At 57.1% G+C, this 21,939-nt stretch overlaps 8 protein-coding genes across 57 annotated transcripts in view; 1 reads left to right on the forward strand and 7 right to left on the reverse strand.

The window, feature by feature from the left end:
- The window catches only part of UBAP2 (ubiquitin associated protein 2), a 126,184-nt gene that overhangs the window by 73,732 nt on the left and 30,513 nt on the right, over window positions 1–21,939 (forward strand). The gene's annotated exons all lie outside the window — the stretch shown is intronic.
- On the reverse strand, window positions 207–3,632 carry LOC147648582 (interferon-like). The gene has a single exon (XM_086869548.1). It carries the CDS (start codon window positions 1,342–1,344, stop codon window positions 772–774), a length of 573 nt encoding a protein of 190 aa, XP_086725674.1. The 5' UTR covers window positions 1,345–3,632; the 3' UTR covers window positions 207–771.
- Window positions 3,747–6,644, reverse strand: LOC147648583 (interferon-like). Its single transcript, XM_086869549.1, has one exon. It carries the CDS (start codon window positions 4,392–4,394, stop codon window positions 3,822–3,824), a length of 573 nt encoding a protein of 190 aa, XP_086725675.1. The 5' UTR covers window positions 4,395–6,644; the 3' UTR covers window positions 3,747–3,821.
- On the reverse strand, window positions 5,813–9,752 carry LOC147648584 (interferon-like). The gene has a single exon (XM_086869541.1). It carries the CDS (start codon window positions 7,442–7,444, stop codon window positions 6,872–6,874), a length of 573 nt encoding a protein of 190 aa, XP_086725667.1. The 5' UTR covers window positions 7,445–9,752; the 3' UTR covers window positions 5,813–6,871.
- Window positions 9,713–11,905, reverse strand: LOC147648585 (interferon-like). Its single transcript, XM_086869547.1, has one exon. The coding sequence runs from the start codon at window positions 10,494–10,496 to the stop codon at window positions 9,924–9,926; it is 573 nt and encodes a 190-aa protein (XP_086725673.1). The 5' UTR covers window positions 10,497–11,905; the 3' UTR covers window positions 9,713–9,923.
- On the reverse strand, window positions 12,272–13,795 carry LOC147648586 (interferon-like). Its single transcript, XM_086869539.1, has one exon. The coding sequence runs from the start codon at window positions 13,540–13,542 to the stop codon at window positions 12,970–12,972; it is 573 nt and encodes a 190-aa protein (XP_086725665.1). The 5' UTR covers window positions 13,543–13,795; the 3' UTR covers window positions 12,272–12,969.
- Window positions 16,028–18,892, reverse strand: LOC111945250 (interferon-like). Its single transcript, XM_086869540.1, has one exon. It carries the CDS (start codon window positions 16,598–16,600, stop codon window positions 16,028–16,030), a length of 573 nt encoding a protein of 190 aa, XP_086725666.1. The 5' UTR covers window positions 16,601–18,892.
- Window positions 18,549–21,908, reverse strand: LOC147648587 (interferon-like). Its single transcript, XM_086869545.1, has one exon. The coding sequence runs from the start codon at window positions 19,656–19,658 to the stop codon at window positions 19,086–19,088; it is 573 nt and encodes a 190-aa protein (XP_086725671.1). The 5' UTR covers window positions 19,659–21,908; the 3' UTR covers window positions 18,549–19,085.

Consider the following 21,939-nt stretch of genomic DNA (forward strand, 5'->3'; position numbering starts at 1 on the left):
GATCCTCGTTATACAGGTGCAGTGAGAAGAGTGCGCAGGACATCTGCAAAGCCCTATTTGGAGAAGGGCTTGGAATAGATGTTGAGAGAAGGTGGCTTTTCCCTGGGCTAGAGACTGGTTGCAGTGCTAGTAAGTATAGAGGCAGTGGCAATTGTTTTATCATAGGTCTTTATTTTCGGTGGCATATAGCACCGTAATTCCTATTGCAAAATAGCAAGTAAGTATGGAGCGTGCTGTGGGTGAAGCAGATGAGCTGCAGCGGTGCTTTCCAAGCTTAGCGCTTCCTTGTTTTTGGGTGGTGATTCTGGGGTGTTGGCCAAACGCTGGCAATGTTTTTTTCCCAAGTGGTTGCTACAGGATGCTGCTCGGCCAGTGAGAAGAGTGGGCAGGGAGTGTTTGGTGCCGGGCTTGGAGCTGGTGTTGAACGGAGAAGGCTTTCCCCCGGCCCAAAGAGCGGTTGCAGTGTGCTAGTGAGACAAGAGGCAGTGGCAGTTGTTTTGTCATAGGTCTTTATTTTCCGTGGCATAAAAGAGCAAGTAAGTAGAAAAATAAATACATAAATAAATAAAGTAAATAAATAGGTGAATAAATAAATAAATAAATAAATGAAGGCACAAATAAATAATTGGCTAGAGAAAGTCTTCAGTCCTAATGAACGGAGACGCAGTGGTTGCAGGCTCCGGGTGCCGGGCGGTTGTTACAGGCATGTCGTTTGTCCCGGGGCGGGCGGGTGAGGCTGGAGGTGGGTTTTTTGGGGTGTGGGCGTTTGTGCTAGCGGCGCATGGTGCGTGTGAGGTTGTGGAGGTGCTGCAAAGAGGCGCGAGCTTCGAGGCGGACGTGGTCCCAGGCGCAGGCGCTGTGGTTGTGGGCACGGAGGAAGAGGTGGATGTCCCTGAAGTACTTGTTGATGGTGAGCAGCAGGTTGCGAGGTCCTTTGAAGAGCGTGGCGTTGTCGGGGAGGCACTGCTCGAGGAGGTGGATGTGGTGCTGGAGTTTGTTGAGGAGGTCGTTGCGAGCCTGCGTGGGCCAGTGCTGGCGGGTGCTGTTGGTGCTGAGGGTGTGGAAGAGGTGCTGGAGGATGCGTAGGGCGGCGTCGGCGGCTTGGTGCGGGTGGAGGTTGTCGCGGAGGAGGGTGTCGGGGAAGAAGGGCGGCTCCTGGAGGTGGCAGGGCTGTGTGTGGCTGGGAGCCATGTCCTGGAGGAGGCGGAGTGCGTCGCCAGGGAAGGCGTCGTCGTGTGTCCAGAGCTGTTGGCAGGCGAGGGCGGTGGCGAGAGCGGTGAGGAGGAGCGGGAGCAGGGGAGCGGCGTGCGGCAGGCGTGTCTGTGGGGCTTTGAGCGCAGCCATGGTGGCTCTGTGGGTGCTGTTGGCCGGTGCTGAGCAGGAGCCCGGCGAGGCTCGGCGGTGCTGCTGGTGCTGGTGGCTGTGCTTGGGACGCCGCCGGGCGTGCGGCTTTGTATGGCGGCAGCTTTCTCTTCTTCGCTTTCCGATTGCTGGGGGTTTCCACCCGTGGTTTCTAGTTTGGGCTGGTGGCTGTAGTGGTCTCGGGGCAGGCAGGGTTTAGCTGGGGTGTCCGTGGTCGGGGATTGTGGTGGCGCTTGTGGGCTCGGGCCAGAGTGGCTGTAGTGGGTGAACGGGGTTGCGAAAGCGCTGGGTCAGAGGTGTTGGGGTCAGGTGTGTTGGGGAGGGCTGTTGTTGTTGTTCCCTGTCACCTGCAGGGCCAGCTTTCGGGCCTGTGCTGTGCAGCTGAAGCCTCCTTTGTGCCTAAGCGTTTTTTCCACCTGCAAAGCCCTGCCGGTGGCTGTGGTCGGTTTTCCTTTCACTTTGTGGCTTGCCTTTATTTTCATCTTAGCCGCTGTTTTCCTTTTGCGGTTGCAGGGGATGTGCAGTGATGTCAAGTGGGCGAGGGCTGGGTATCTCCCTCCTGCGGTGAGTGCCCCGGGGCGGTGGCAGTGTGCAAGGGGCTGTGTGCGGGAGTAAGCCTCGGAGGCGGCGAGTGCGTTCTTGCACCGCTGTGGCCCAGGTGCCGTCTGGGAAGCTGAGGTGGCAGGGCAACAAGACATTTCCAAATAGGGTGGATGAAGAAGGAGTAGGAAAACCGGGAGAGCTTTGTTGCTCCTGTCTTGTTTGCTGTGTGTCTGTGGTGCCATTTGCTTGGCGCTAGAGCGGGGCCATAGTTTTGTTTTCCCTGCTTCCGTAGATGAGGCAGGCAGAGAGCGAAGGGGGACCGTCGCCCGTCCGAGAAACGGTGCTGTGTTTTGGGATTGCCGGAGCCCTCCCCCGGAAGAGTGTGTCCAGCTGAAGGCTCTTTAGATCATGGGAGGAGTGGAGCTTTTGGCAGGAATGTCTGCTCTGAAGATGCAGAGGGCATCAGAGGACGTCACGTGTGAGAAAGGCTGAGGGGGCTGGGCTGCTTCAGCCGGAGTAGAGAAGACCTGCCAGTGGTTTCAGATGCCTTTAAACAAAGGCCAAAATCTGGGGAGTGCAAAGAGGTGTTTGCCATGTTCACACATGCTGCACAGGGATGACGTGGCTGGCCTCATCGGGACGTAGCCGGGACTATTCCTACGATGAGTGGATGCTGGGATCCTGGAGGTTTTAGACTTCAGGGACAAGAGGCTGTGGAGACCAGCAGGTGGTTGCAGCCTTGTGTGTCACTGAGCTGCTGCCACACCGCCAACGTCGCGGAAGGCAAGTGCTGGGAATACCTGCAATGAAGAATGAAGAGGCGAGGCCACTGGAGGATAAGATGTGGTGTGAGACCGTCTAAGGAAGTTGAGGATGTGGAAGTCCATGGGACCTGATGAGATTCATCTGCAAGTCCTGAGAGGACTGTCAGATGGAGTTGCTAGGCCAGCGTGGATCGCTTTTGAGAAATGATGTCTGTCGAGCGAATAAGTGGCAGAAGGGAAACAGCCCCCCTGTTTTTACAAAGGGAATAGTAGGAGACTGTGGGAACTGCAGAGCAGTCAGCGTGAGCTTCATTCTAGGCAAGGTGATGAGGCAGCTTCTGTGGGAAAGAGAAACTCTGCTAAGGCCGCTGGAAATGAGGCAGGTGACTGGAAATGGGGAGTATGGCCTTTAAAAGTGGGGAATTGCCGTTCCCGGCATTTTTGGTGCTGTTCCATACGGTTAGGGCTGCAGAGCGCTGTGTAAGAGTAAGTGACCTTGCGTGCCTGGACTTGTGGCAAGTGTTTGACACCGTCCCGCAGGACGTCCTTGTCTGTAAGTGCCGGAGCCACGCGTTTGGGTGGATGGAGCGCGGTGCGGGTGAAGCAGATGAGCTGCAGCGGTGCTTTCCAAGCTTAGCGCTTCCTTGTTTTTGGGTGGTGATTCTGGGGTGTTGGCCAAACGCTGGCAATGTTTTTTTCCCAAGTGGTTGCTACAGGATGCTGCTCGGCCAGTGAGAAGAGTGGGCAGGGAGTGTTTGGTGCCGGGCTTGGAGCTGGTGTTGAACGGAGAAGGCTTTCCCCCGGCCCAAAGAGCGGTTGCAGTGTGCTAGTGAGACAAGAGGCAGTGGCAGTTGTTTTGTCATAGGTCTTTATTTTCCGTGGCATAAAAGAGCAAGTAAGTAGAAAAATAAATACATAAATAAATAAAGTAAATAAATAGGTGAATAAATAAATAAATAAATAAATAAATGAAGGCACAAATAAATAATTGGCTAGAGAAAGTCTTCAGTCCTAATGAACGGGAGAGGCTGTACCAACGGAGACGCAGTGGTTGCAGGCTCCGGGTGCCGGGCGGTTGTTACAGGCATGTCGTTTGTCCCGGGGCGGGCGGGTGAGGCTGGAGGTGGGTTTTTTGGGGTGTGGGCGTTTGTGCTAGCGGCGCATGGTGCGTGTGAGGTTGTGGAGGTGCTGCAAAGAGGCGCGAGCTTCGAGGCGGACGTGGTCCCAGGCGCAGGCGCTGTGGTTGTGGGCACGGAGGAAGAGGTGGATGTCCCTGAAGTACTTGTTGATGGTGAGCAGCAGGTTGCGAGGTCCTTTGAAGAGCGTGGCGTTGTCGGGGAGGCACTGCTCGAGGAGGTGGATGTGGTGCTGGAGTTTGTTGAGGAGGTCGTTGCGAGCCTGCGTGGGCCAGTGCTGGCGGGTGCTGTTGGTGCTGAGGGTGTGGAAGAGGTGCTGGAGGATGCGTAGGGCGGCGTCGGCGGCTTGGTGCGGGTGGAGGTTGTCGCGGAGGAGGGTGTCGGGGAAGAAGGGCGGCTCCTGGAGGTGGCAGGGCTGTGTGTGGCTGGGAGCCATGTCCTGGAGGAGGCGGAGTGCGTTGCCAGGGAAGGCGTCGTCGTGTGTCCAGAGCTGTTGGCAGGCGAGGGCGGTGGTGATAGCGGTGAGGAGGAGCGGGAGCAGGGGAGCGGCGTGCGGCAGGCGTGTCTGTGGGGCTTTGAGCGCAGCCATGGTGGCTCTGTGGGTGCTGTTGGCCGGTGCTGAGCAGGAGCCCGGCGAGGCTCGGCGGTGCTGCTGGTGCTGGTGGCTGTGCTTGGGACGCCGCCGGGCGTGCGGCTTTGTATGGCGGCAGCTTTCTCTTCTTCGCTTTCCGATTGCTGGGGGTTTCCACCCGTGGTTTCTAGTTTGGGCTGGTGGCTGTAGTGGTCTCGGGGCAGGCAGGGTTTAGCTGGGGTGTCCGTGGTCGGGGATTGTGGTGGCGCTTGTGGGCTCGGGCCAGAGTGGCTGTAGTGGGTGAACGGGGTTGCGAAAGCGCTGGGTCAGAGGTGTTGGGGTCAGGTGTGTTGGGGAGGGCTGTTGTTGTTGTTCCCTGTCACCTGCAGGGCCAGCTTTCGGGCCTGTGCTGTGCAGCTGAAGCCTCCTTTGTGCCTAAGCGTTTTTTCCACCTGCAAAGCCCTGCCGGTGGCTGTGGTCGGTTTTCCTTTCACTTTGTGGCTTGCCTTTATTTTCATCTTAGCCGCTGTTTTCCTTTTGCGGTTGCAGGGGATGTGCAGTGATGTCAAGTGGGCGAGGGCTGGGTATCTCCCTCCTGCGGTGAGTGCCCCGGGGCGGTGGCAGTGTGCAAGGGGCTGTGTGCGGGAGTAAGCCTCGGAGGCGGCGAGTGCGTTCTTGCACCGCTGTGGCCCAGGTGCCGTCTGGGAAGCTGAGGTGGCAGGGCAACAAGACATTTCCAAATAGGGTGGATGAAGAAGGAGTAGGAAAACCGGGAGAGCTTTGTTGCTCCTGTCTTGTTTGCTGTGTGTCTGTGGTGCCATTTGCTTGGCGCTAGAGCGGGGCCATAGTTTTGTTTTCCCTGCTTCCGTAGATGAGGCAGGCAGAGAGCGAAGGGGGACCATCGCCCGTCCGAGAAACGGTGCTGTGTTTTGGGATTGCCGGAGCCCTCCCCCGGAAGAGTGTGTCCAGCTGAAGGCTCTTTAGATCATGGGAGGAGTGGAGCTTTTGGCAGGAATGTCTGCTCTGAAGATGCAGAGGGCATCAGAGGACGTCACGTGTGAGAAAGGCTGAGGGGGCTGGGCTGCTTCAGCCGGAGTAGAGAAGACCTGCCAGTGGTTTCAGATGCCTTTAAACAAAGGCCAAAATCTGGGGAGTGCAAAGGGGTGTTTGCCATGTTCACACATGCTGCACGGGGATGACGTGGCTGGCCTCATCGGGACGTAGCCGGGACTATTCCTACGATGAGTGGATGCTGGGATCCTGGAGGTTTTAGACTTCAGGGACAAGAGGCTGTGGAGACCAGCAGGTGGTTGCAGCCTTGTGTGTCACTGAGCTGCTGCCACACCGCCAACGTCGCGGAAGGCAAGTGCTGGGAATACCTGCAATGAAGAATGAAGAGGCGAGGCCACTGGAGGATAAGATGTGGTGTGAGACCGTCTAAGGAAGTTGAGGATGTGGAAGTCCATGGGACCTGATGAGATTCATCTGCAAGTCCTGAGAGGACTGTCAGATGGAGTTGCTAGGCCAGCGTGGATGGCTTTTGAGAAATGATGTCTGTCGAGCGAATAAGTGGCAGAAGGGAAACAGCCCCCCTGTTTTTACAAAGGGAATAGTAGGAGAGTGTGGGAACTGCAGAGCAGTCAGCGTGAGCTTCATTCTAGGCAAGGTGATGAGGCAGCTTCTGTGGGAAAGAGAAACTCTGCTAAGGCCGCTGGAAATGAGGCAGGTGACTGGAAATGGGGAGTATGGCCTTTGAAAGTGGGGAATTGCCGTTCCCGGCATTTTTGGTGCTGTTCTATACAGTTAGGGCTGCAGAGCGCTGTGTAAGAGTAAGTGACCTTGCGTGCCTGGACTTGTGGCAAGTGTTTGACACCGTCCCGCAGGACGTCCTTGTCTGTAAGTGCCGGAGCCACGCGTTTGGGTGGATGGAGCGCGGTGCGGGTGAAGCAGATGAGCTGCAGCGGTGCTTTCCAAGCTTAGCGCTTCCTTGTTTTTGGGTGGTGATTCTGGGGTGTTGGCCAAACGCTGGCAATGTTTTTTTCCCAAGTGGTTGCTACAGGATGCTGCTCGGCCAGTGAGAAGAGTGGGCAGGGAGTGTTTGGTGCCGGGCTTGGAGCTGGTGTTGAACGGAGAAGGCTTTCCCCCGGCCCAAAGAGCGGTTGCAGTGTGCTAGTGAGACAAGAGGCAGTGGCAGTTGTTTTGTCATAGGTCTTTATTTTCCGTGGCATAAAAGAGCAAGTAAGTAGAAAAATAAATACATAAATAAATAAAGTAAATAAATAGGTGAATAAATAAATAAATAAATAAATAAATGAAGGCACAAATAAATAATTGGCTAGAGAAAGTCTTCAGTCCTAATGAACGGGAGAGGCTGTACCAACGGAGACGCAGTGGTTGCAGGCTCCGGGTGCCTGGCGGTTGTTACAGGCATGTCGTTTGTCCCGGGGCGGGCGGGTGAGGCTGGAGGTGGGTTTTTTGGGGTGTGGGCGTTTGTGCTAGCGGCGCATGGTGCGTGTGAGGTTGTGGAGGTGCTGCAAAGAGGCGCGAGCTTCGAGGCGGACGTGGTCCCAGGCGCAGGCGCTGTGGTTGTGGGCACGGAGGAAGAGGTGGATGTCCCTGAAGTACTTGTTGATGGTGAGCAGCAGGTTGCGAGGTCCTTTGAAGAGCGTGGCGTTGTCGGGGAGGCACTGCTCGAGGAGGTGGATGTGGTGCTGGAGTTTGTTGAGGAGGTCGTTGCGAGCCTGCGTGGGCCAGTGCTGGCGGGTGCTGTTGGTGCTGAGGGTGTGGAAGAGGTGCTGGAGGATGCGTAGGGCGGCGTCGGCGGCTTGGTGCGGGTGGAGGTTGTCGCGGAGGAGGGTGTCGGGGAAGAAGGGCGGCTCCTGGAGGTGGCAGGGCTGTGTGTGGCTGGGAGCCATGTCCTGGAGGAGGCGGAGTGCGTCGCCAGGGAAGGCGTCGTCGTGTGTCCAGAGCTGTTGGCAGGCGAGGGCGGTGGCGAGAGCGGTGAGGAGGAGCGGGAGCAGGGGAGCGGCGTGCGGCAGGCGTGTCTGTGGGGCTTTGAGCGCAGCCATGGTGGCTCTGTGGGTGCTGTTGGCCGGTGCTGAGCAGGAGCCCGGCGAGGCTCGGCGGTGCTGCTGGTGCTGGTGGCTGTGCTTGGGACGCCGCCGGGCGTGCGGCTTTGTATGGCGGCAGCTTTCTCTTCTTCGCTTTCCGATTGCTGGGGGTTTCCACCCGTGGTTTCTAGTTTGGGCTGGTGGCTGTAGTGGTCTCGGGGCAGGCAGGGTTTAGCTGGGGTGTCCGTGGTCGGGGATTGTGGTGGCGCTTGTGGGCTCGGGCCAGAGTGGCTGTAGTGGGTGAACGGGGTTGCGAAAGCGCTGGGTCAGAGGTGTTGGGGTCAGGTGTGTTGGGGAGGGCTGTTGTTGTTGTTCCCTGTCACCTGCAGGGCCAGCTTTCGGGCCTGTGCTGTGCAGCTGAAGCCTCCTTTGTGCCTAAGCGTTTTTTCCACCTGCAAAGCCCTGCCGGTGGCTGTGGTCGGTTTTCCTTTCACTTTGTGGCTTGCCTTTATTTTCATCTTAGCCGCTGTTTTCCTTTTGCGGTTGCAGGGGATGTGCAGTGATGTCAAGTGGGCGAGGGCTGGGTATCTCCCTCCTGCGGTGAGTGCCCCGGGGCGGTGGCAGTGTGCAAGGGGCTGTGTGCGGGAGTAAGCCTCGGAGGCGGCGAGTGCGTTCTTGCACCGCTGTGGCCCAGGTGCCGTCTGGGAAGCTGAGGTGGCAGGGCAACAAGACATTTCCAAATAGGGTGGATGAAGAAGGAGTAGGAAAACCGGGAGAGCTTTGTTGCTCCTGTCTTGTTTGCTGTGTGTCTGTGGTGCCGTTTGCTTGGCGCTAGAGCGGGGCCATAGTTTTGTTTTCCCTGCTTCCGTAGATGAGGCAGGCAGAGAGCGAAGGGGGACCGTCGCCCGTCCGAGAAACGGTGCTGTGTTTTGGGATTGCCGGAGCCCTCCCCCGGAAGAGTGTGTCCAGCTGAAGGCTCTTTAGATCATGGGAGGAGTGGAGCTTTTGGCAGGAATGTCTGCTCTGAAGATGCAGAGGGCATCAGAGGACGTCACGTGTGAGAAAGGCTGAGGGGGCTGGGCTGCTTCAGCCGGAGTAGAGAAGACCTGCCAGTGGTTTCAGATGCCTTTAAACAAAGGCCAAAATCTGGGGAGTGCAAAGAGGTGTTTGCCATGTTCACACATGCTGCACGGGGATGACGTGGCTGGCCTCATCGGGACGTAGCCGGGACTATTCCTACGATGAGTGGATGCTGGGATCCTGGAGGTTTTAGACTTCAGGGACAAGAGGCTGTGGAGACCAGCAGGTGGTTGCAGCCTTGTGTGTCACTGAGCTGCTGCCACACCGCCAACGTCGCGGAAGGCAAGTGCTGGGAATACCTGCAATGAAGAATGAAGAGGCGAGGCCACTGGAGGATAAGATGTGGTGTGAGACCGTCTAAGGAAGTTGAGGATGTGGAAGTCCATGGGACCTGATGAGATTCATCTGCAAGTCCTGAGAGGACTGTCAGATGGAGTTGCTAGGCCAGCGTGGATCGCTTTTGAGAAATGATGTCTGTCGAGCGAATAAGTGGCAGAAGGGAAACAGCCCCCCTGTTTTTACAAAGGGAATAGTAGGAGAGTGTGGGAACTGCAGAGCAGTCAGCGTGAGCTTCATTCTAGGCAAGGTGATGAGGCAGCTTCTGTGGGAAAGAGAAACTCTGCTAAGGCCGCTGGAAATGAGGCAGGTGACTGGAAATGGGGAGTATGGCCTTTAAAAGTGGGGAATTGCCGTTCCCGGCATTTTTGGTGCTGTTCCATACAGTTAGGGCTGCAGAGCGCTGTGTAAGAGTAAGTGACCTTGCGTGCCTGGACTTGTGGCAAGTGTTTGACACCGTCCCACAGGACGTCCTTGTCTGTAAGTGCCGGAGCCACGCGTTTGGGTGGATGGAGCGCGGTGCGGGTGAAGCAGATGAGCTGCAGCGGTGCTTTCCAAGCTTAGCGCTTCCTTGTTTTTGGGTGGTGATTCTGGGGTGTTGGCCAAACGCTGGCAATGTTTTTTTCCCAAGTGGTTGCTACAGGATGCTGCTCGGCCAGTGAGAAGAGTGGGCAGGGAGTGTTTGGTGCCGGGCTTGGAGCTGGTGTTGAACGGAGAAGGCTTTCCCCCGGCCCAAAGAGCGGTTGCAGTGTGCTAGTGAGACAAGAGGCAGTGGCAGTTGTTTTGTCATAGGTCTTTATTTTCCGTGGCATAAAAGAGCAAGTAAGTAGAAAAATAAATACATAAATAAATAAAGTAAATAAATAGGTGAATGAATAAATAAATAAATAAATAAATAAATAAATAAATAAATAAATGAAGGCACAAATAAATAATTGGCTAGAGAAAGTCTTCAGTCCTAATGAACGGAGACGCAGTGGTTGCAGGCTCCGGGTGCCGGGCGGTTGTTACAGGCATGTCGTTTGTCCCGGGGCGGGCGGGTGAGGCTGGAGGTGGGTTTTTTGGGGTGTGGGCGTTTGTGCTAGCGGCGCATGGTGCGTGTGAGGTTGTGGAGGTGCTGCAAAGAGGCGCGAGCTTCGAGGCGGACGTGGTCCCAGGCGCAGGCGCTGTGGTTGTGGGCATGGAGGAAGAGGTGGATGTCCCTGAAGTACTTGTTGATGGTGAGCAGCAGGTTGCGAGGTCCTTTGAAGAGCGTGGCGTTGTCGGGGAGGCACTGCTCGAGGAGGTGGATGTGGTGCTGGAGTTTGTTGAGGAGGTCGTTGCGAGCCTGGGTGGGCCAGTGCTGGCGGGTGCTGTTGGTGCTGAGGGTGTGGAAGAGGTGCTGGAGGATGCGTAGGGCGGCGTCGGCGGCTTGGTGCGGGTGGAGGTTGTCGCGGAGGAGGGTGTCGGGGAAGAAGGGCGGCTCCTGGAGGTGGCAGGGCTGTGTGTGGCTGGGAGCCATGTCCTGGAGGAGGCGGAGTGCGTCGCCAGGGAAGGCGTCGTCGTGTGTCCAGAGCTGTTGGCAGGCGAGGGCGGTGGCAAGAGCGGTGAGGAGGAGCGGGAGCAGGGGAGCGGCGTGCGGCAGGCGTGTCTGTGGGGCTTTGAGCGCAGCCATGGTGGCTCTGTGGGTGCTGTTGGCCGGTGCTGAGCAGGAGCCCGGCGAGGCTCGGCGGTGCTGCTGGTGCTGGTGGCTGTGCTTGGGACGCCGCCGGGCGTGCGGCTTTGTATGGCGGCAGCTTTCTCTTCTTCGCTTTCCGATTGCTGGGGGTTTCCGCCCGTGGTTTCTAGTTTGGGCTGGTGGCTGTAGTGGTCTCGGGGCAGGCAGGGTTTAGCTGGGGTGTCCGTGGTCGGGGATTGTGGTGGCGCTTGTGGGCTCGGGCCAGAGTGGCTGTAGTGGGTGAACGGGGTTGCGGAAGCGCTGGGTCAGAGGTGTTGGGGTCAGGTGTGTTGGGGAGGGCTGTTGTTGTTGTTCCCTGTCACCTGCAGGGCCAGCTTTCGGGCCTGTGCTGTGCAGCTGAAGCCTCCTTTGTGCCTAAGCGTTTTTTCCACCTGCAAAGCCCTGCCGGTGGCTGTGGTCGGTTTTCCTTTCACTTTGTGGCTTGCCTTTATTTTCATCTTAGCCGCTGTTTTCCTTTTGCGGTTGCAGGGGATGTGCAGTGATGTCAAGTGGGCGAGGGCTGGGTATCTCCCTCCTGCGGTGAGTGCCCCGGGGCGGTGGCAGTGTGCAAGGGGCTGTGTGCGGGAGTAAGCCTCGGAGGCGGCGAGTGCGTTCTTGCACCGCTGTGGCCCAGGTGCCGTCTGGGAAGCTGAGGTGGCAGGGCAACAAGACATTTCCAAATAGGGTGGCTGAAGAAGGAGTAGGAAAACCGGGAGAGCTTTGTTGCTCCTGTCTTGTTTGCTGTGTGTCTGTGGTGCCGTTTGCTTGGCGCTAGAGCGGGGCCATAGTTTTGTTTTCCCTGCTTCCGTAGATGAGGCAGGCAGAGAGCGAAGGGGGACCGTCGCCCGTCCGAGAAACGGTGCTGTGTTTTGGGATTGCCGGAGCCCTCCCCCGGAAGAGTGTGTCCAGCTGAAGGCTCTTTAGATCATGGGAGGAGTGGAGCTTTTGGCAGGAATGTCTGCTCTGAAGATGCAGAGGGCATCAGAGGACGTCACGTGTGAGAAAGGCTGAGGGGGCTGGGCTGCTTCAGCCGGAGTAGAGAAGACCTGCCAGTGGTTTCAGATGCCTTTAAACAAAGGCCAAAATCTGGGGAGTGCAAAGAGGTGTTTGCCATGTTCACACATGCTGCACGGGGATGACGTGGCTGGCCTCATCGGGACGTAGCCGGGACTATTCCTACGATGAGTGGATGCTGGGATCCTGGAGGTTTTAGACTTCAGGGACAAGAGGCTGTGGAGACCAGCAGGTGGTTGCAGCCTTGTGTGTCACTGAGCTGCTGCCACACCGCCAACGTCGCGGAAGGCAAGTGCTGGGAATACCTGCAATGAAGAATGAAGAGGCGAGGCCACTGGAGGATAAGATGTGGTGTGAGACCGTCTAAGGAAGTTGAGGATGTGGAAGTCCATGGGACCTGATGAGATTCATCTGCAAGTCCTGAGAGGACTGTCAGATGGAGTTGCTAGGCCAGCGTGGATCGCTTTTGAGAAATGATGTCTGTCGAGCGAATAAGTGGCAGAAGGGAAACAGCCCCCCTGTTTTTACAAAGGGAATAGTAGGAGAGTGTGGGAACTGCAGAGCAGTCAGCGTGAGCTTCATTCTAGGCAAGGTGATGAGGCAGCTTCTGTGGGAAAGAGAAACTCTGCTAAGGCCGCTGGAAATGAGGCAGGTGACTGGAAATGGGGAGTATGGCCTTTAAAAGTGGGGAATTGCCGTTCCCGGCATTTTTGGTGCTGTTCCATACAGTTAGGGCTGCAGAGCGCTGTGTAAGAGTAAGTGACCTTGCGTGCCTGGACTTGTGGCAAGTGTTTGACACCGTCCCGCAGGACGTCCTTGTCTGTAAGTGCCGGAGCCACGCGTTTGGGTGGATGGAGCGCGGTGCGGGTGAAGCAGATGAGCTGCAGCGGTGCTTTCCAAGCTTAGCGCTTCCTTGTTTTTGGGTGGTGATTCTGGGGTGTTGGCCAAACGCTGGCAATGTTTTTTTCCCAAGTGGTTGCTACAGGATGCTGCTCGGCCAGTGAGAAGAGTGGGCAGGGAGTGTTTGGTGCCGGGCTTGGAGCTGGTGTTGAACGGAGAAGGCTTTCCCCCGGCCCAAAGAGCGGTTGCAGTGTGCTAGTGAGACAAGAGGCAGTGGCAGTTGTTTTGTCATAGGTCTTTATTTTCCGTGGCATAAAAGAGCAAGTAAGTAGAAAAATAAATACATAAATAAATAAAGTAAATAAATAGGTGAATAAATAAATAAATAAATAAATGAAGGCACAAATAAATAATTGGCTAGAGAAAGTCTTCAGTCCTAATGAACGGGAGAGGCTGTACCAACGGAGACGCAGTGGTTGCAGGCTCCGGGTGCCGGGCGGTTGTTACAGGCATGTCGTTTGTCCCGGGGCGGGCGGGTGAGGCTGGAGGTGGGTTTTTTGGGGTGTGGGCGTTTGTGCTAGCGGCGCATGGTGCGTGTGAGGTTGTGGAGGTGCTGCAAAGAGGCGCGAGCTTCGAGGCGGACGTGGTCCCAGGCGCAGGCGCTGTGGTTGTGGGCACGGAGGAAGAGGTGGATGTCCCTGAAGTACTTGTTGATGGTGAGCAGCAGGTTGCGAGGTCCTTTGAAGAGCGTGGCGTTGTCGGGGAGGCACTGCTCGAGGAGGTGGATGTGGTGCTGGAGTTTGTTGAGGAGGTCGTTGCGAGCCTGCGTGGGCCAGTGCTGGCGGGTGCTGTTGGTGCTGAGGGTGTGGAAGAGGTGCTGGAGGATGCGTAGGGCGGCGTCGGCGGCTTGGTGCGGGTGGAGGTTGTCGCGGAGGAGGGTGTCGGGGAAGAAGGGCGGCTCCTGGAGGTGGCAGGGCTGTGTGTGGCTGGGAGCCATGTCCTGGAGGAGGCGGAGTGCGTCGCCAGGGAAGGCGTCGTCGTGTGTCCAGAGCTGTTGGCAGGCGAGGGCGGTGGCGAGAGCGGTGAGGAGGAGCGGGAGCACCGGAGCGGCGTGCGGCAGGCGTGTCTGTGGGGCTTTGAGCGCAGCCATGGTGGCTCTGTGGGTGCTGTTGGCCGGTGCTGAGCAGGAGCCCGGCGAGGCTCGGCGGTGCTGCTGGTGCTGGTGGCTGTGCTTGGGACGCCGCCGGGCGTGCGGCTTTGTATGGCGGCAGCTTTCTCTTCTTCGCTTTCCGATTGCTGGGGGTTTCCGCCCGTGGTTTCTAGTTTGGGCTGGCGGCTGTAGTGGTCTCGGGGCAGGCAGGGTTTAGCTGGGGTGTCCGTGGTCGGGGATTGTGGTGGCGCTTGTGGGCTCGGGCCAGAGTGGCTGTAGTGGGTGAACGGGGTTGCGAAAGCGCTGGGTCAGAGGTGTTGGGGTCAGGTGTGTTGGGGAGGGCTGTTGTTGTTGTTCCCTGTCACCTGCAGGGCCAGCTTTCGGGCCTGTGCTGTGCAGCTGAAGCCTCCTTTGTGCCTAAGCGTTTTTTCCACCTGCAAAGCCCTGCCGGTGGCTGTGGTCGGTTTTCCTTTCACTTTGTGGCTTGCCTTTATTTTCATCTTAGCCGCTGTTTTCCTTTTGCGGTTGCAGGGGATGTGCAGTGATGTCAAGTGGGCGAGGGCTGGGTATCTCCCTCCTGCGGTGAGTGCCCCGGGGCGGTAGCAGTGTGCAAGGGGCTGTGTGCGGGAGTAAGCCTCGGAGGCGGCGAGTGCGTTCTTGCACCGCTGTGGCCCAGGTGCCGTCTGGGAAGCTGAGGTGGCAGGGCAACAAGACATTTCCAAATAGGGTGGCTGAAGAAGGAGTAGGAAAACCGGGAGAGCTTTGTTGCTCCTGTCTTGTTTGCTGTGTGTCTGTGGTGCCGTTTGCTTGGCGCTAGAGCGGGGCCATAGTTTTGTTTTCCCTGCTTCCGTAGATGAGGCAGGCAGAGAGCGAAGGGGGACCGTCGCCCGTCCGAGAAACGGTGCTGTGTTTTGGGATTGCCGGAGCCCTCCCCCGGAAGAGTGTGTCCAGCTGAAGGCTCTTTAGATCATGGGAGGAGTGGAGCTTTTGGCAGGAATGTCTGCTCTGAAGATGCAGAGGGCATCAGAGGACGTCACGTGTGAGAAAGGCTGAGGGGGCTGGGCTGCTTCAGCCGGAGTAGAGAAGACCTGCCAGTGGTTTCAGATGCCTTTAAACAAAGGCCAAAATCTGGGGAGTGCAAAGGGGTGTTTGCCATGTTCACACATGCTGCACGGGGATGACGTGGCTGGCCTCATCGGGACGTAGCCGGGACTATTCCTACGATGAGTGGATGCTGGGATCCTGGAGGTTTTAGACTTCAGGGACAAGAGGCTGTGGAGACCAGCAGGTGGTTGCAGCCTTGTGTGTCACTGAGCTGCTGCCACACCGCCAACGTCGCGGAAGGCAAGTGCTGGGAATACCTGCAATGAAGAATGAAGAGGCGAGGCCACTGGAGGATAAGATGTGGTGTGAGACCGTCTAAGGAAGTTGAGGATGTGGAAGTCCATGGGACCTGATGAGATTCATCTGCAAGTCCTGAGAGGACTGTCAGATGGAGTTGCTAGGCCAGCGTGGATCGCTTTTGAGAAATGATGTCTGTCGAGCGAATAAGTGGCAGAAGGGAAACAGCCCCCCTGTTTTTACAAAGGGAATAGTAGGAGAGTGTGGGAACTGCAGAGCAGTCAGCGTGAGCTTCATTCTAGGCAAGGTGATGAGGCAGCTTCTGTGGGAAAGAGAAACTCTGCTAAGGCCGCTGGAAATGAGGCAGGTGACTGGAAATGGGGAGTATGGCCTTTAAAAGTGGGGAATTGCCGTTCCCGGCATTTTTGGTGCTGTTCCATACAGTTAGGGCTGCAGAGCGCTGTGTAAGAGTAAGTGACCTTGCGTGCCTGGACTTGTGGCAAGTGTTTGACACCGTCCCACAGGACGTCCTTGTCTGTAAGTGCCGGAGCCACGCGGTTGGGTGGATGGAGCGCGGTGCGGGTGAAGCAGATGAGCTGCAGCGGTGCTTTCCAAGCTTAGCGCTTCCTTGTTTTTGGGTGGTGATTCTGGGGTGTTGGCCAAACGCTGGCAATGTTTTTTTCCCAAGTGGTTGCTACAGGATGCTGCTCGGCCAGTGAGAAGAGTGGGCAGGGAGTGTTTGGTGCCGGGCTTGGAGCTGGTGTTGAACGGAGAAGGCTTTCCCCCGGCCCAAAGAGCGGTTGCAGTGTGCTAGTGAGACAAGAGGCAGTGGCAGTTGTTTTGTCATAGGTCTTTATTTTCCGTGGCATAAAAGAGCAAGTAAGTAGAAAAATAAATACATAAATAAATAAAGTAAATAAATAGGTGAATGAATAAATAAATAAATAAATAAATAAATAAATGAAGGCACAAATAAATAATTGGCTAGAGAAAGTCTTCAGTCCTAATGAACGGGAGAGGCTGTACCAACGGAGACGCAGTGGTTGCAGGCTCCGGGTGCCGGGCGGTTGTTACAGGCATGTCGTTTGTCCCGGGGCGGGCGGGTGAGGCTGGAGGTGGGTTTTTTGGGGTGTGGGCGTTTGTGCTAGCGGCGCATGGTGCGTGTGAGGTTGTGGAGGTGCTGCAAAGAGGCGCGAGCTTCGAGGCGGACGTGGTCCCAGGCGCAGGCGCTGTGGTTGTGGGCACGGAGGAAGAGGTGGATGTCCCTGAAGTACTTGTTGATGGTGAGCAGCAGGTTGCGAGGTCCTTTGAAGAGCGTGGCGTTGTCGGGGAGGCACTGCTCGAGGAGGTGGATGTGGTGCTGGAGTTTGTTGAGGAGGTCGTTGCGAGCCTGCGTGGGCCAGTGCTGGCGGGTGCTGTTGGTGCTGAGGGTGTGGAAGAGGTGCTGGAGGATGCGTAGGGCGGCGTCGGCGGCTTGGTGCGGGTGGAGGTTGTCGCGGAGGAGGGTGTCGGGGAAGAAGGGCGGCTCCTGGAGGTGGCAGGGCTGTGTGTGGCTGGGAGCCATGTCCTGGAGGAGGCGGAGTGCGTCGCCAGGGAAGGCGTCGTCGTGTGTCCAGAGCTGTTGGCAGGCGAGGGCGGTGGCGAGAGCGGTGAGGAGGAGCGGGAGCACCGGAGCGGCGTGCGGCAGGCGTGTCTGTGGGGCTTTGAGCGCAGCCATGGTGGCTCTGTGGGTGCTGTTGGCCGGTGCTGAGCAGGAGCCCGGCGAGGCTCGGCGGTGCTGCTGGTGCTGGTGGCTGTGCTTGGGACGCCGCCGGGCGTGCGGCTTTGTATGGCGGCAGCTTTCTCTTCTTCGCTTTCCGATTGCTGGGGGTTTCCGCCCGTGGTTTCTAGTTTGGGCTGGTGGCTGTAGTGGTCTCGGGGCAGGCAGGGTTTAGCTGGGGTGTCCGTGGTCGGGGATTGTGGTGGCGCTTGTGGGCTCGGGCCAGAGTGGCTGTAGTGGGTGAACGGGGTTGCGGAAGCGCTGGGTCAGAGGTGTTGGGGTCAGGTGTGTTGGGGAGGGCTGTTGTTGTTGTTCCCTGTCACCTGCAGGGCCAGCTTTCGGGCCTGTGCTGTGCAGCTGAAGCCTCCTTTGTGCCTAAGCGTTTTTTCCACCTGCAAAGCCCTGCCGGTGGCTGTGGTCGGTTTTCCTTTCACTTTGTGGCTTGCCTTTATTTTCATCTTAGCCGCTGTTTTCCTTTTGCGGTTGCAGGGGATGTGCAGTGATGTCAAGTGGGCGAGGGCTGGGTATCTCCCTCCTGCGGTGAGTGCCCCGGGGCGGTGGCAGTGTGCAAGGGGCTGTGTGCGGGAGTAAGCCTCGGAGGCGGCGAGTGCGTTCTTGCACCGCTGTGGCCCAGGTGCCGTCTGGGAAGCTGAGGTGGCAGGGCAACAAGACATTTCCAAATAGGGTGGCTGAAGAAGGGGTAGGAAAACCGGGAGAGCTTTGTTGCTCCTGTCTTGTTTGCTGTGTGTCTGTGGTGCCGTTTGCTTGGCGCTAGAGCGGGGCCATAGTTTTGTTTTCCCTGCTTCCGTAGATGAGGCAGGCAGAGAGCGAAGGGGGACCGTCGCCCGTCCGAGAAACGGTGCTGTGTTTTGGGATTGCCGGAGCCCTCCCCCGGAAGAGTGTGTCCAGCTGAAGGCTCTTTAGATCATGGGAGGAGTGGAGCTTTTGGCAGGAATGTCTGCTCTGAAGATGCAGAGGGCATCAGAGGACGTCACGTGTGAGAAAGGCTGAGGGGGCTGGGCTGCTTCAGCCGGAGTAGAGAAGACCTGCCAGTGGTTTCAGATGCCTTTAAACAAAGGCCAAAATCTGGGGAGTGCAAAGGGGTGTTTGCCATGTTCACACATGCTGCACGGGGATGACGTGGCTGGCCTCATCGGGACGTAGCCGGGACTATTCCTACGATGAGTGGATGCTGGGATCCTGGAGGTTTTAGACTTCAGGGACAAGAGGCTGTGGAGACCAGCAGGTGGTTGCAGCCTTGTGTGTCACTGAGCTGCTGCCACACCGCCAACGTCGCGGAAGGCAAGTGCTGGGAATACCTGCAATGAAGAATGAAGAGGCGAGGCCACTGGAGGATAAGATGTGGTGTGAGACCGTCTAAGGAAGTTGAGGATGTGGAAGTCCATGGGACCTGATGAGATTCATCTGCAAGTCCTGAGAGGACTGTCAGATGGAGTTGCTAGGCCAGCGTGGATCGCTTTTGAGAAATGATGTCTGTCGAGCGAATAAGTGGCAGAAGGGAAACAGCCCCCCTGTTTTTACAAAGGGAATAGTAGGAGAGTGTGGGAACTGCAGAGCAGTCAGCGTGAGCTTCATTCTAGGCAAGGTGATGAGGCAGCTTCTGTGGGAAAGAGAAACTCTGCTAAGGCCGCTGGAAATGAGGCAGGTGACTGGAAATGGGGAGTATGGCCTTTAAAAGTGGGGAATTGCCGTTCCCGGCATTTTTGGTGCTGTTCCATACAGTTAGGGCTGCAGAGCGCTGTGTAAGAGTAAGTGACCTTGCGTGCCTGGACTTGTGGCAAGTGTTTGACACCGTCCCACAGGACGTCCTTGTCTGTAAGTGCCGGAGCCACGCGGTTGGGTGGATGGAGCGCGGTGCGGGTGAAGCAGATGAGCTGCAGCGGTGCTTTCCAAGCTTAGCGCTTCCTTGTTTTTGGGTGGTGATTCTGGGGTGTTGGCCAAACGCTGGCAATGTTTTTTTCCCAAGTGGTTGCTACAGGATGCTGCTCGGCCAGTGAGAAGAGTGGGCAGGGAGTGTTTGGTGCCGGGCTTGGAGCTGGTGTTGAACGGAGAAGGCTTTCCCCCGGCCCAAAGAGCGGTTGCAGTGTGCTAGTGAGACAAGAGGCAGTGGCAGTTGTTTTGTCATAGGTCTTTATTTTCCGTGGCATAAAAGAGCAAGTAAGTAGAAAAATAAATACATAAATAAATAAAGTAAATAAATAGGTGAATGAATAAATAAATAAATAAATAAATAAATGAATGAAGGCACAAATAAATAATTGGCTAGAGAAAGTCTTCAGTCCTAATGAACGGGAGAGGCTGTACCAACGGAGACGCAGTGGTTGCAGGCTCCGGGTGCCGGGCGGTTGTTACAGGCATGTCGTTTGTCCCGGGGCGGGCGGGTGAGGCTGGAGGTGGGTTTTTTGGGGTGTGGGCGTTTGTGCTAGCGGCGCATGGTGCGTGTGAGGTTGTGGAGGTGCTGCAAAGAGGCGCGAGCTTCGAGGCGGACGTGGTCCCAGGCGCAGGCGCTGTGGTTGTGGGCACGGAGGAAGAGGTGGATGTCCCTGAAGTACTTGTTGATGGTGAGCAGCAGGTTGCGAGGTCCTTTGAAGAGCGTGGCGTTGTCGGGGAGGCACTGCTCGAGGAGGTGGATGTGGTGCTGGAGTTTGTTGAGGAGGTCGTTGCGAGCCTGCGTGGGCCAGTGCTGGCGGGTGCTGTTGGTGCTGAGGGTGTGGAAGAGGTGCTGGAGGATGCGTAGGGCGGCGTCGGCGGCTTGGTGCCGGTGGAGGTTGTCGCGGAGGAGGGTGTCGGGGAAGAAGGGCGGCTCCTGGAGGTGGCAGGGCTGTGTGTGGCTGGGAGCCATGTCCTGGAGGAGGCGGAGTGCGTCGCCAGGGAAGGCGTCGTCGTGTGTCCAGAGCTGTTGGCAGGCGAGGGCGGTGGCGAGAGCGGTGAGGAGGAGCGGGAGCACCGGAGCGGCGTGCGGCAGGCGTGTCTGTGGGGCTTTGAGCGCAGCCATGGTGGCTCTGTGGGTGCTGTTGGCCGGTGCTGAGCAGGAGCCCGGCGAGGCTCGGCGGTGCTGCTGGTGCTGGTGGCTGTGCTTGGGACGCCGCCGGGCGTGCGGCTTTGTATGGCGGCAGCTTTCTCTTCTTCGCTTTCCGATTGCTGGGGGTTTCCGCCCGTGGTTTCTAGTTTGGGCTGGTGGCTGTAGTGGTCTCGGGGCAGGCAGGGTTTAGCTGGGGTGTCCGTGGTCGGGGATTGTGGTGGCGCTTGTGGGCTCGGGCCAGAGTGGCTGTAGTGGGTGAACGGGGTTGCGGAAGCGCTGGGTCAGAGGTGTTGGGGTCAGGTGTGTTGGGGAGGGCTGTTGTTGTTGTTCCCTGTCACCTGCAGGGCCAGCTTTCGGGCCTGTGCTGTGCAGCTGAAGCCTCCTTTGTGCCTAAGCGTTTTTTCCACCTGCAAAGCCCTGCCGGTGGCTGTGGTCGGTTTTCCTTTCACTTTGTGGCTTGCCTTTATTTTCATCTTAGCCGCTGTTTTCCTTTTGCGGTTGCAGGGGATGTGCAGTGATGTCAAGTGGGCGAGGGCTGGGTATCTCCCTCCTGCGGTGAGTGCCCCGGGGCGGTGGCAGTGTGCAAGGGGCTGTGTGCGGGAGTAAGCCTCGGAGGCGGCGAGTGCGTTCTTGCACCGCTGTGGCCCAGGTGCCGTCTGGGAAGCTGAGGTGGCAGGGCAACAAGACATTTCCAAATAGGGTGGCTGAAGAAGGGGTAGGAAAACCGGGAGAGCTTTGTTGCTCCTGTCTTGTTTGCTGTGTGTCTGTGGTGCCGTTTGCTTGGCGCTAGAGCGGGGCCATAGTTTTGTTTTCCCTGCTTCCGTAGATGAGGCAGGCAGAGAGCGAAGGGGGACCGTCGCCCGTCCGAGAAACGGTGCTGTGTTTTGGGATTGCCGGAGCCCTCCCCCGGAAGAGTGTGTCCAGCTGAAGGCTCTTTAGATCATGGGAGGAGTGGAGCTTTTGGCAGGAATGTCTGCTCTGAAGATGCAGAGGGCATCAGAGGACGTCACGTGTGAGAAAGGCTGAGGGGGCTGGGCTGCTTCAGCCGGAGTAGAGAAGACCTGCCAGTGGTTTCAGATGCCTTTAAACAAAGGCCAAAATCTGGGGAGTGCAAAGGGGTGTTTGCCATGTTCACACATGCTGCACGGGGATGACGTGGCTGGCCTCATCGGGACGTAGCCGGGACTATTCCTACGATGAGTGGATGCTGGGATCCTGGAGGTTTTAGACTTCAGGGACAAGAGGCTGTGGAGACCAGCAGGTGGTTGCAGCCTTGTGTGTCACTGAGCTGCTGCCACACCGCCAACGTCGCGGAAGGCAAGTGCTGGGAATACCTGCAATGAAGAATGAAGAGGCGAGGCCACTGGAGGATAAGATGTGGTGTGAGACCGTCTAAGGAAGTTGAGGATGTGGAAGTCCATGGGACCTGATGAGATTCATCTGCAAGTCCTGAGAGGACTGTCAGATGGAGTTGCTAGGCCAGCGTGGATCGCTTTTGAGAAATGATGTCTGTCGAGCGAATAAGTGGCAGAAGGGAAACAGCCCCCCTGTTTTTACAAAGGGAATAGTAGGAGAGTGTGGGAACTGCAGAGCAGTCAGCGTGAGCTTCATTCTAGGCAAGGTGATGAGGCAGCTTCTGTGGGAAAGAGAAACTCTGCTAAGGCCGCTGGAAATGAGGCAGGTGACTGGAAATGGGGAGTATGGCCTTTAAAAGTGGGGAATTGCCGTTCCCGGCATTTTTGGTGCTGTTCCATACAGTTAGGGCTGCAGAGCGCTGTGTAAGAGTAAGTGACCTTGCGTGCCTGGACTTGTGGCAAGTGTTTGACACCGTCCCACAGGACGTCCTTGTCTGTAAGTGCCGGAGCCACGCGGTTGGGTGGATGGAGCGCGGTGCGGGTGAAGCAGATGAGCTGCAGCGGTGCTTTCCAAGCTTAGCGCTTCCTTGTTTTTGGGTGGTGATTCTGGGGTGTTGGCCAAACGCTGGCAATGTTTTTTTCCCAAGTGGTTGCTACAGGATGCTGCTCGGCCAGTGAGAAGAGTGGGCAGGGAGTGTTTGGTGCCGGGCTTGGAGCTGGTGTTGAACGGAGAAGGCTTTCCCCCGGCCCAAAGAGCGGTTGCAGTGTGCTAGTGAGACAAGAGGCAGTGGCAGTTGTTTTGTCATAGGTCTTTATTTTCCGTGGCATAAAAGAGCAAGTAAGTAGAAAAATAAATACATAAATAAATAAAGTAAATAAATAGGTGAATGAATAAATAA

The sequence above is a fragment of the Cyanistes caeruleus genome, chromosome Z (assembly GCF_971803275.1).
Source record: "Cyanistes caeruleus chromosome Z, bCyaCae1.hap1.1, whole genome shotgun sequence".
Classification (NCBI taxonomy): domain Eukaryota; kingdom Metazoa; phylum Chordata; class Aves; order Passeriformes; family Paridae; genus Cyanistes; species Cyanistes caeruleus.

Excerpts from the sequence above, each read along its gene's own strand:
- LOC147648584 (XM_086869541.1), bottom strand. The coding sequence starts at position 7,444 with ATGGCTGCGCTCAAAGCCCCACAGACACGCCTGCCGCACGCCGCTCCC.
- LOC111945250 (XM_086869540.1), bottom strand. The coding sequence starts at position 16,600 with ATGGCTGCGCTCAAAGCCCCACAGACACGCCTGCCGCACGCCGCTCCG.
- LOC147648587 (XM_086869545.1), bottom strand. The coding sequence starts at position 19,658 with ATGGCTGCGCTCAAAGCCCCACAGACACGCCTGCCGCACGCCGCTCCG.
- LOC147648585 (XM_086869547.1), bottom strand. The coding sequence starts at position 10,496 with ATGGCTGCGCTCAAAGCCCCACAGACACGCCTGCCGCACGCCGCTCCC.
- LOC147648586 (XM_086869539.1), bottom strand. The coding sequence starts at position 13,542 with ATGGCTGCGCTCAAAGCCCCACAGACACGCCTGCCGCACGCCGCTCCG.
- LOC147648583 (XM_086869549.1), bottom strand. The coding sequence starts at position 4,394 with ATGGCTGCGCTCAAAGCCCCACAGACACGCCTGCCGCACGCCGCTCCC.
- LOC147648582 (XM_086869548.1), bottom strand. The coding sequence starts at position 1,344 with ATGGCTGCGCTCAAAGCCCCACAGACACGCCTGCCGCACGCCGCTCCC.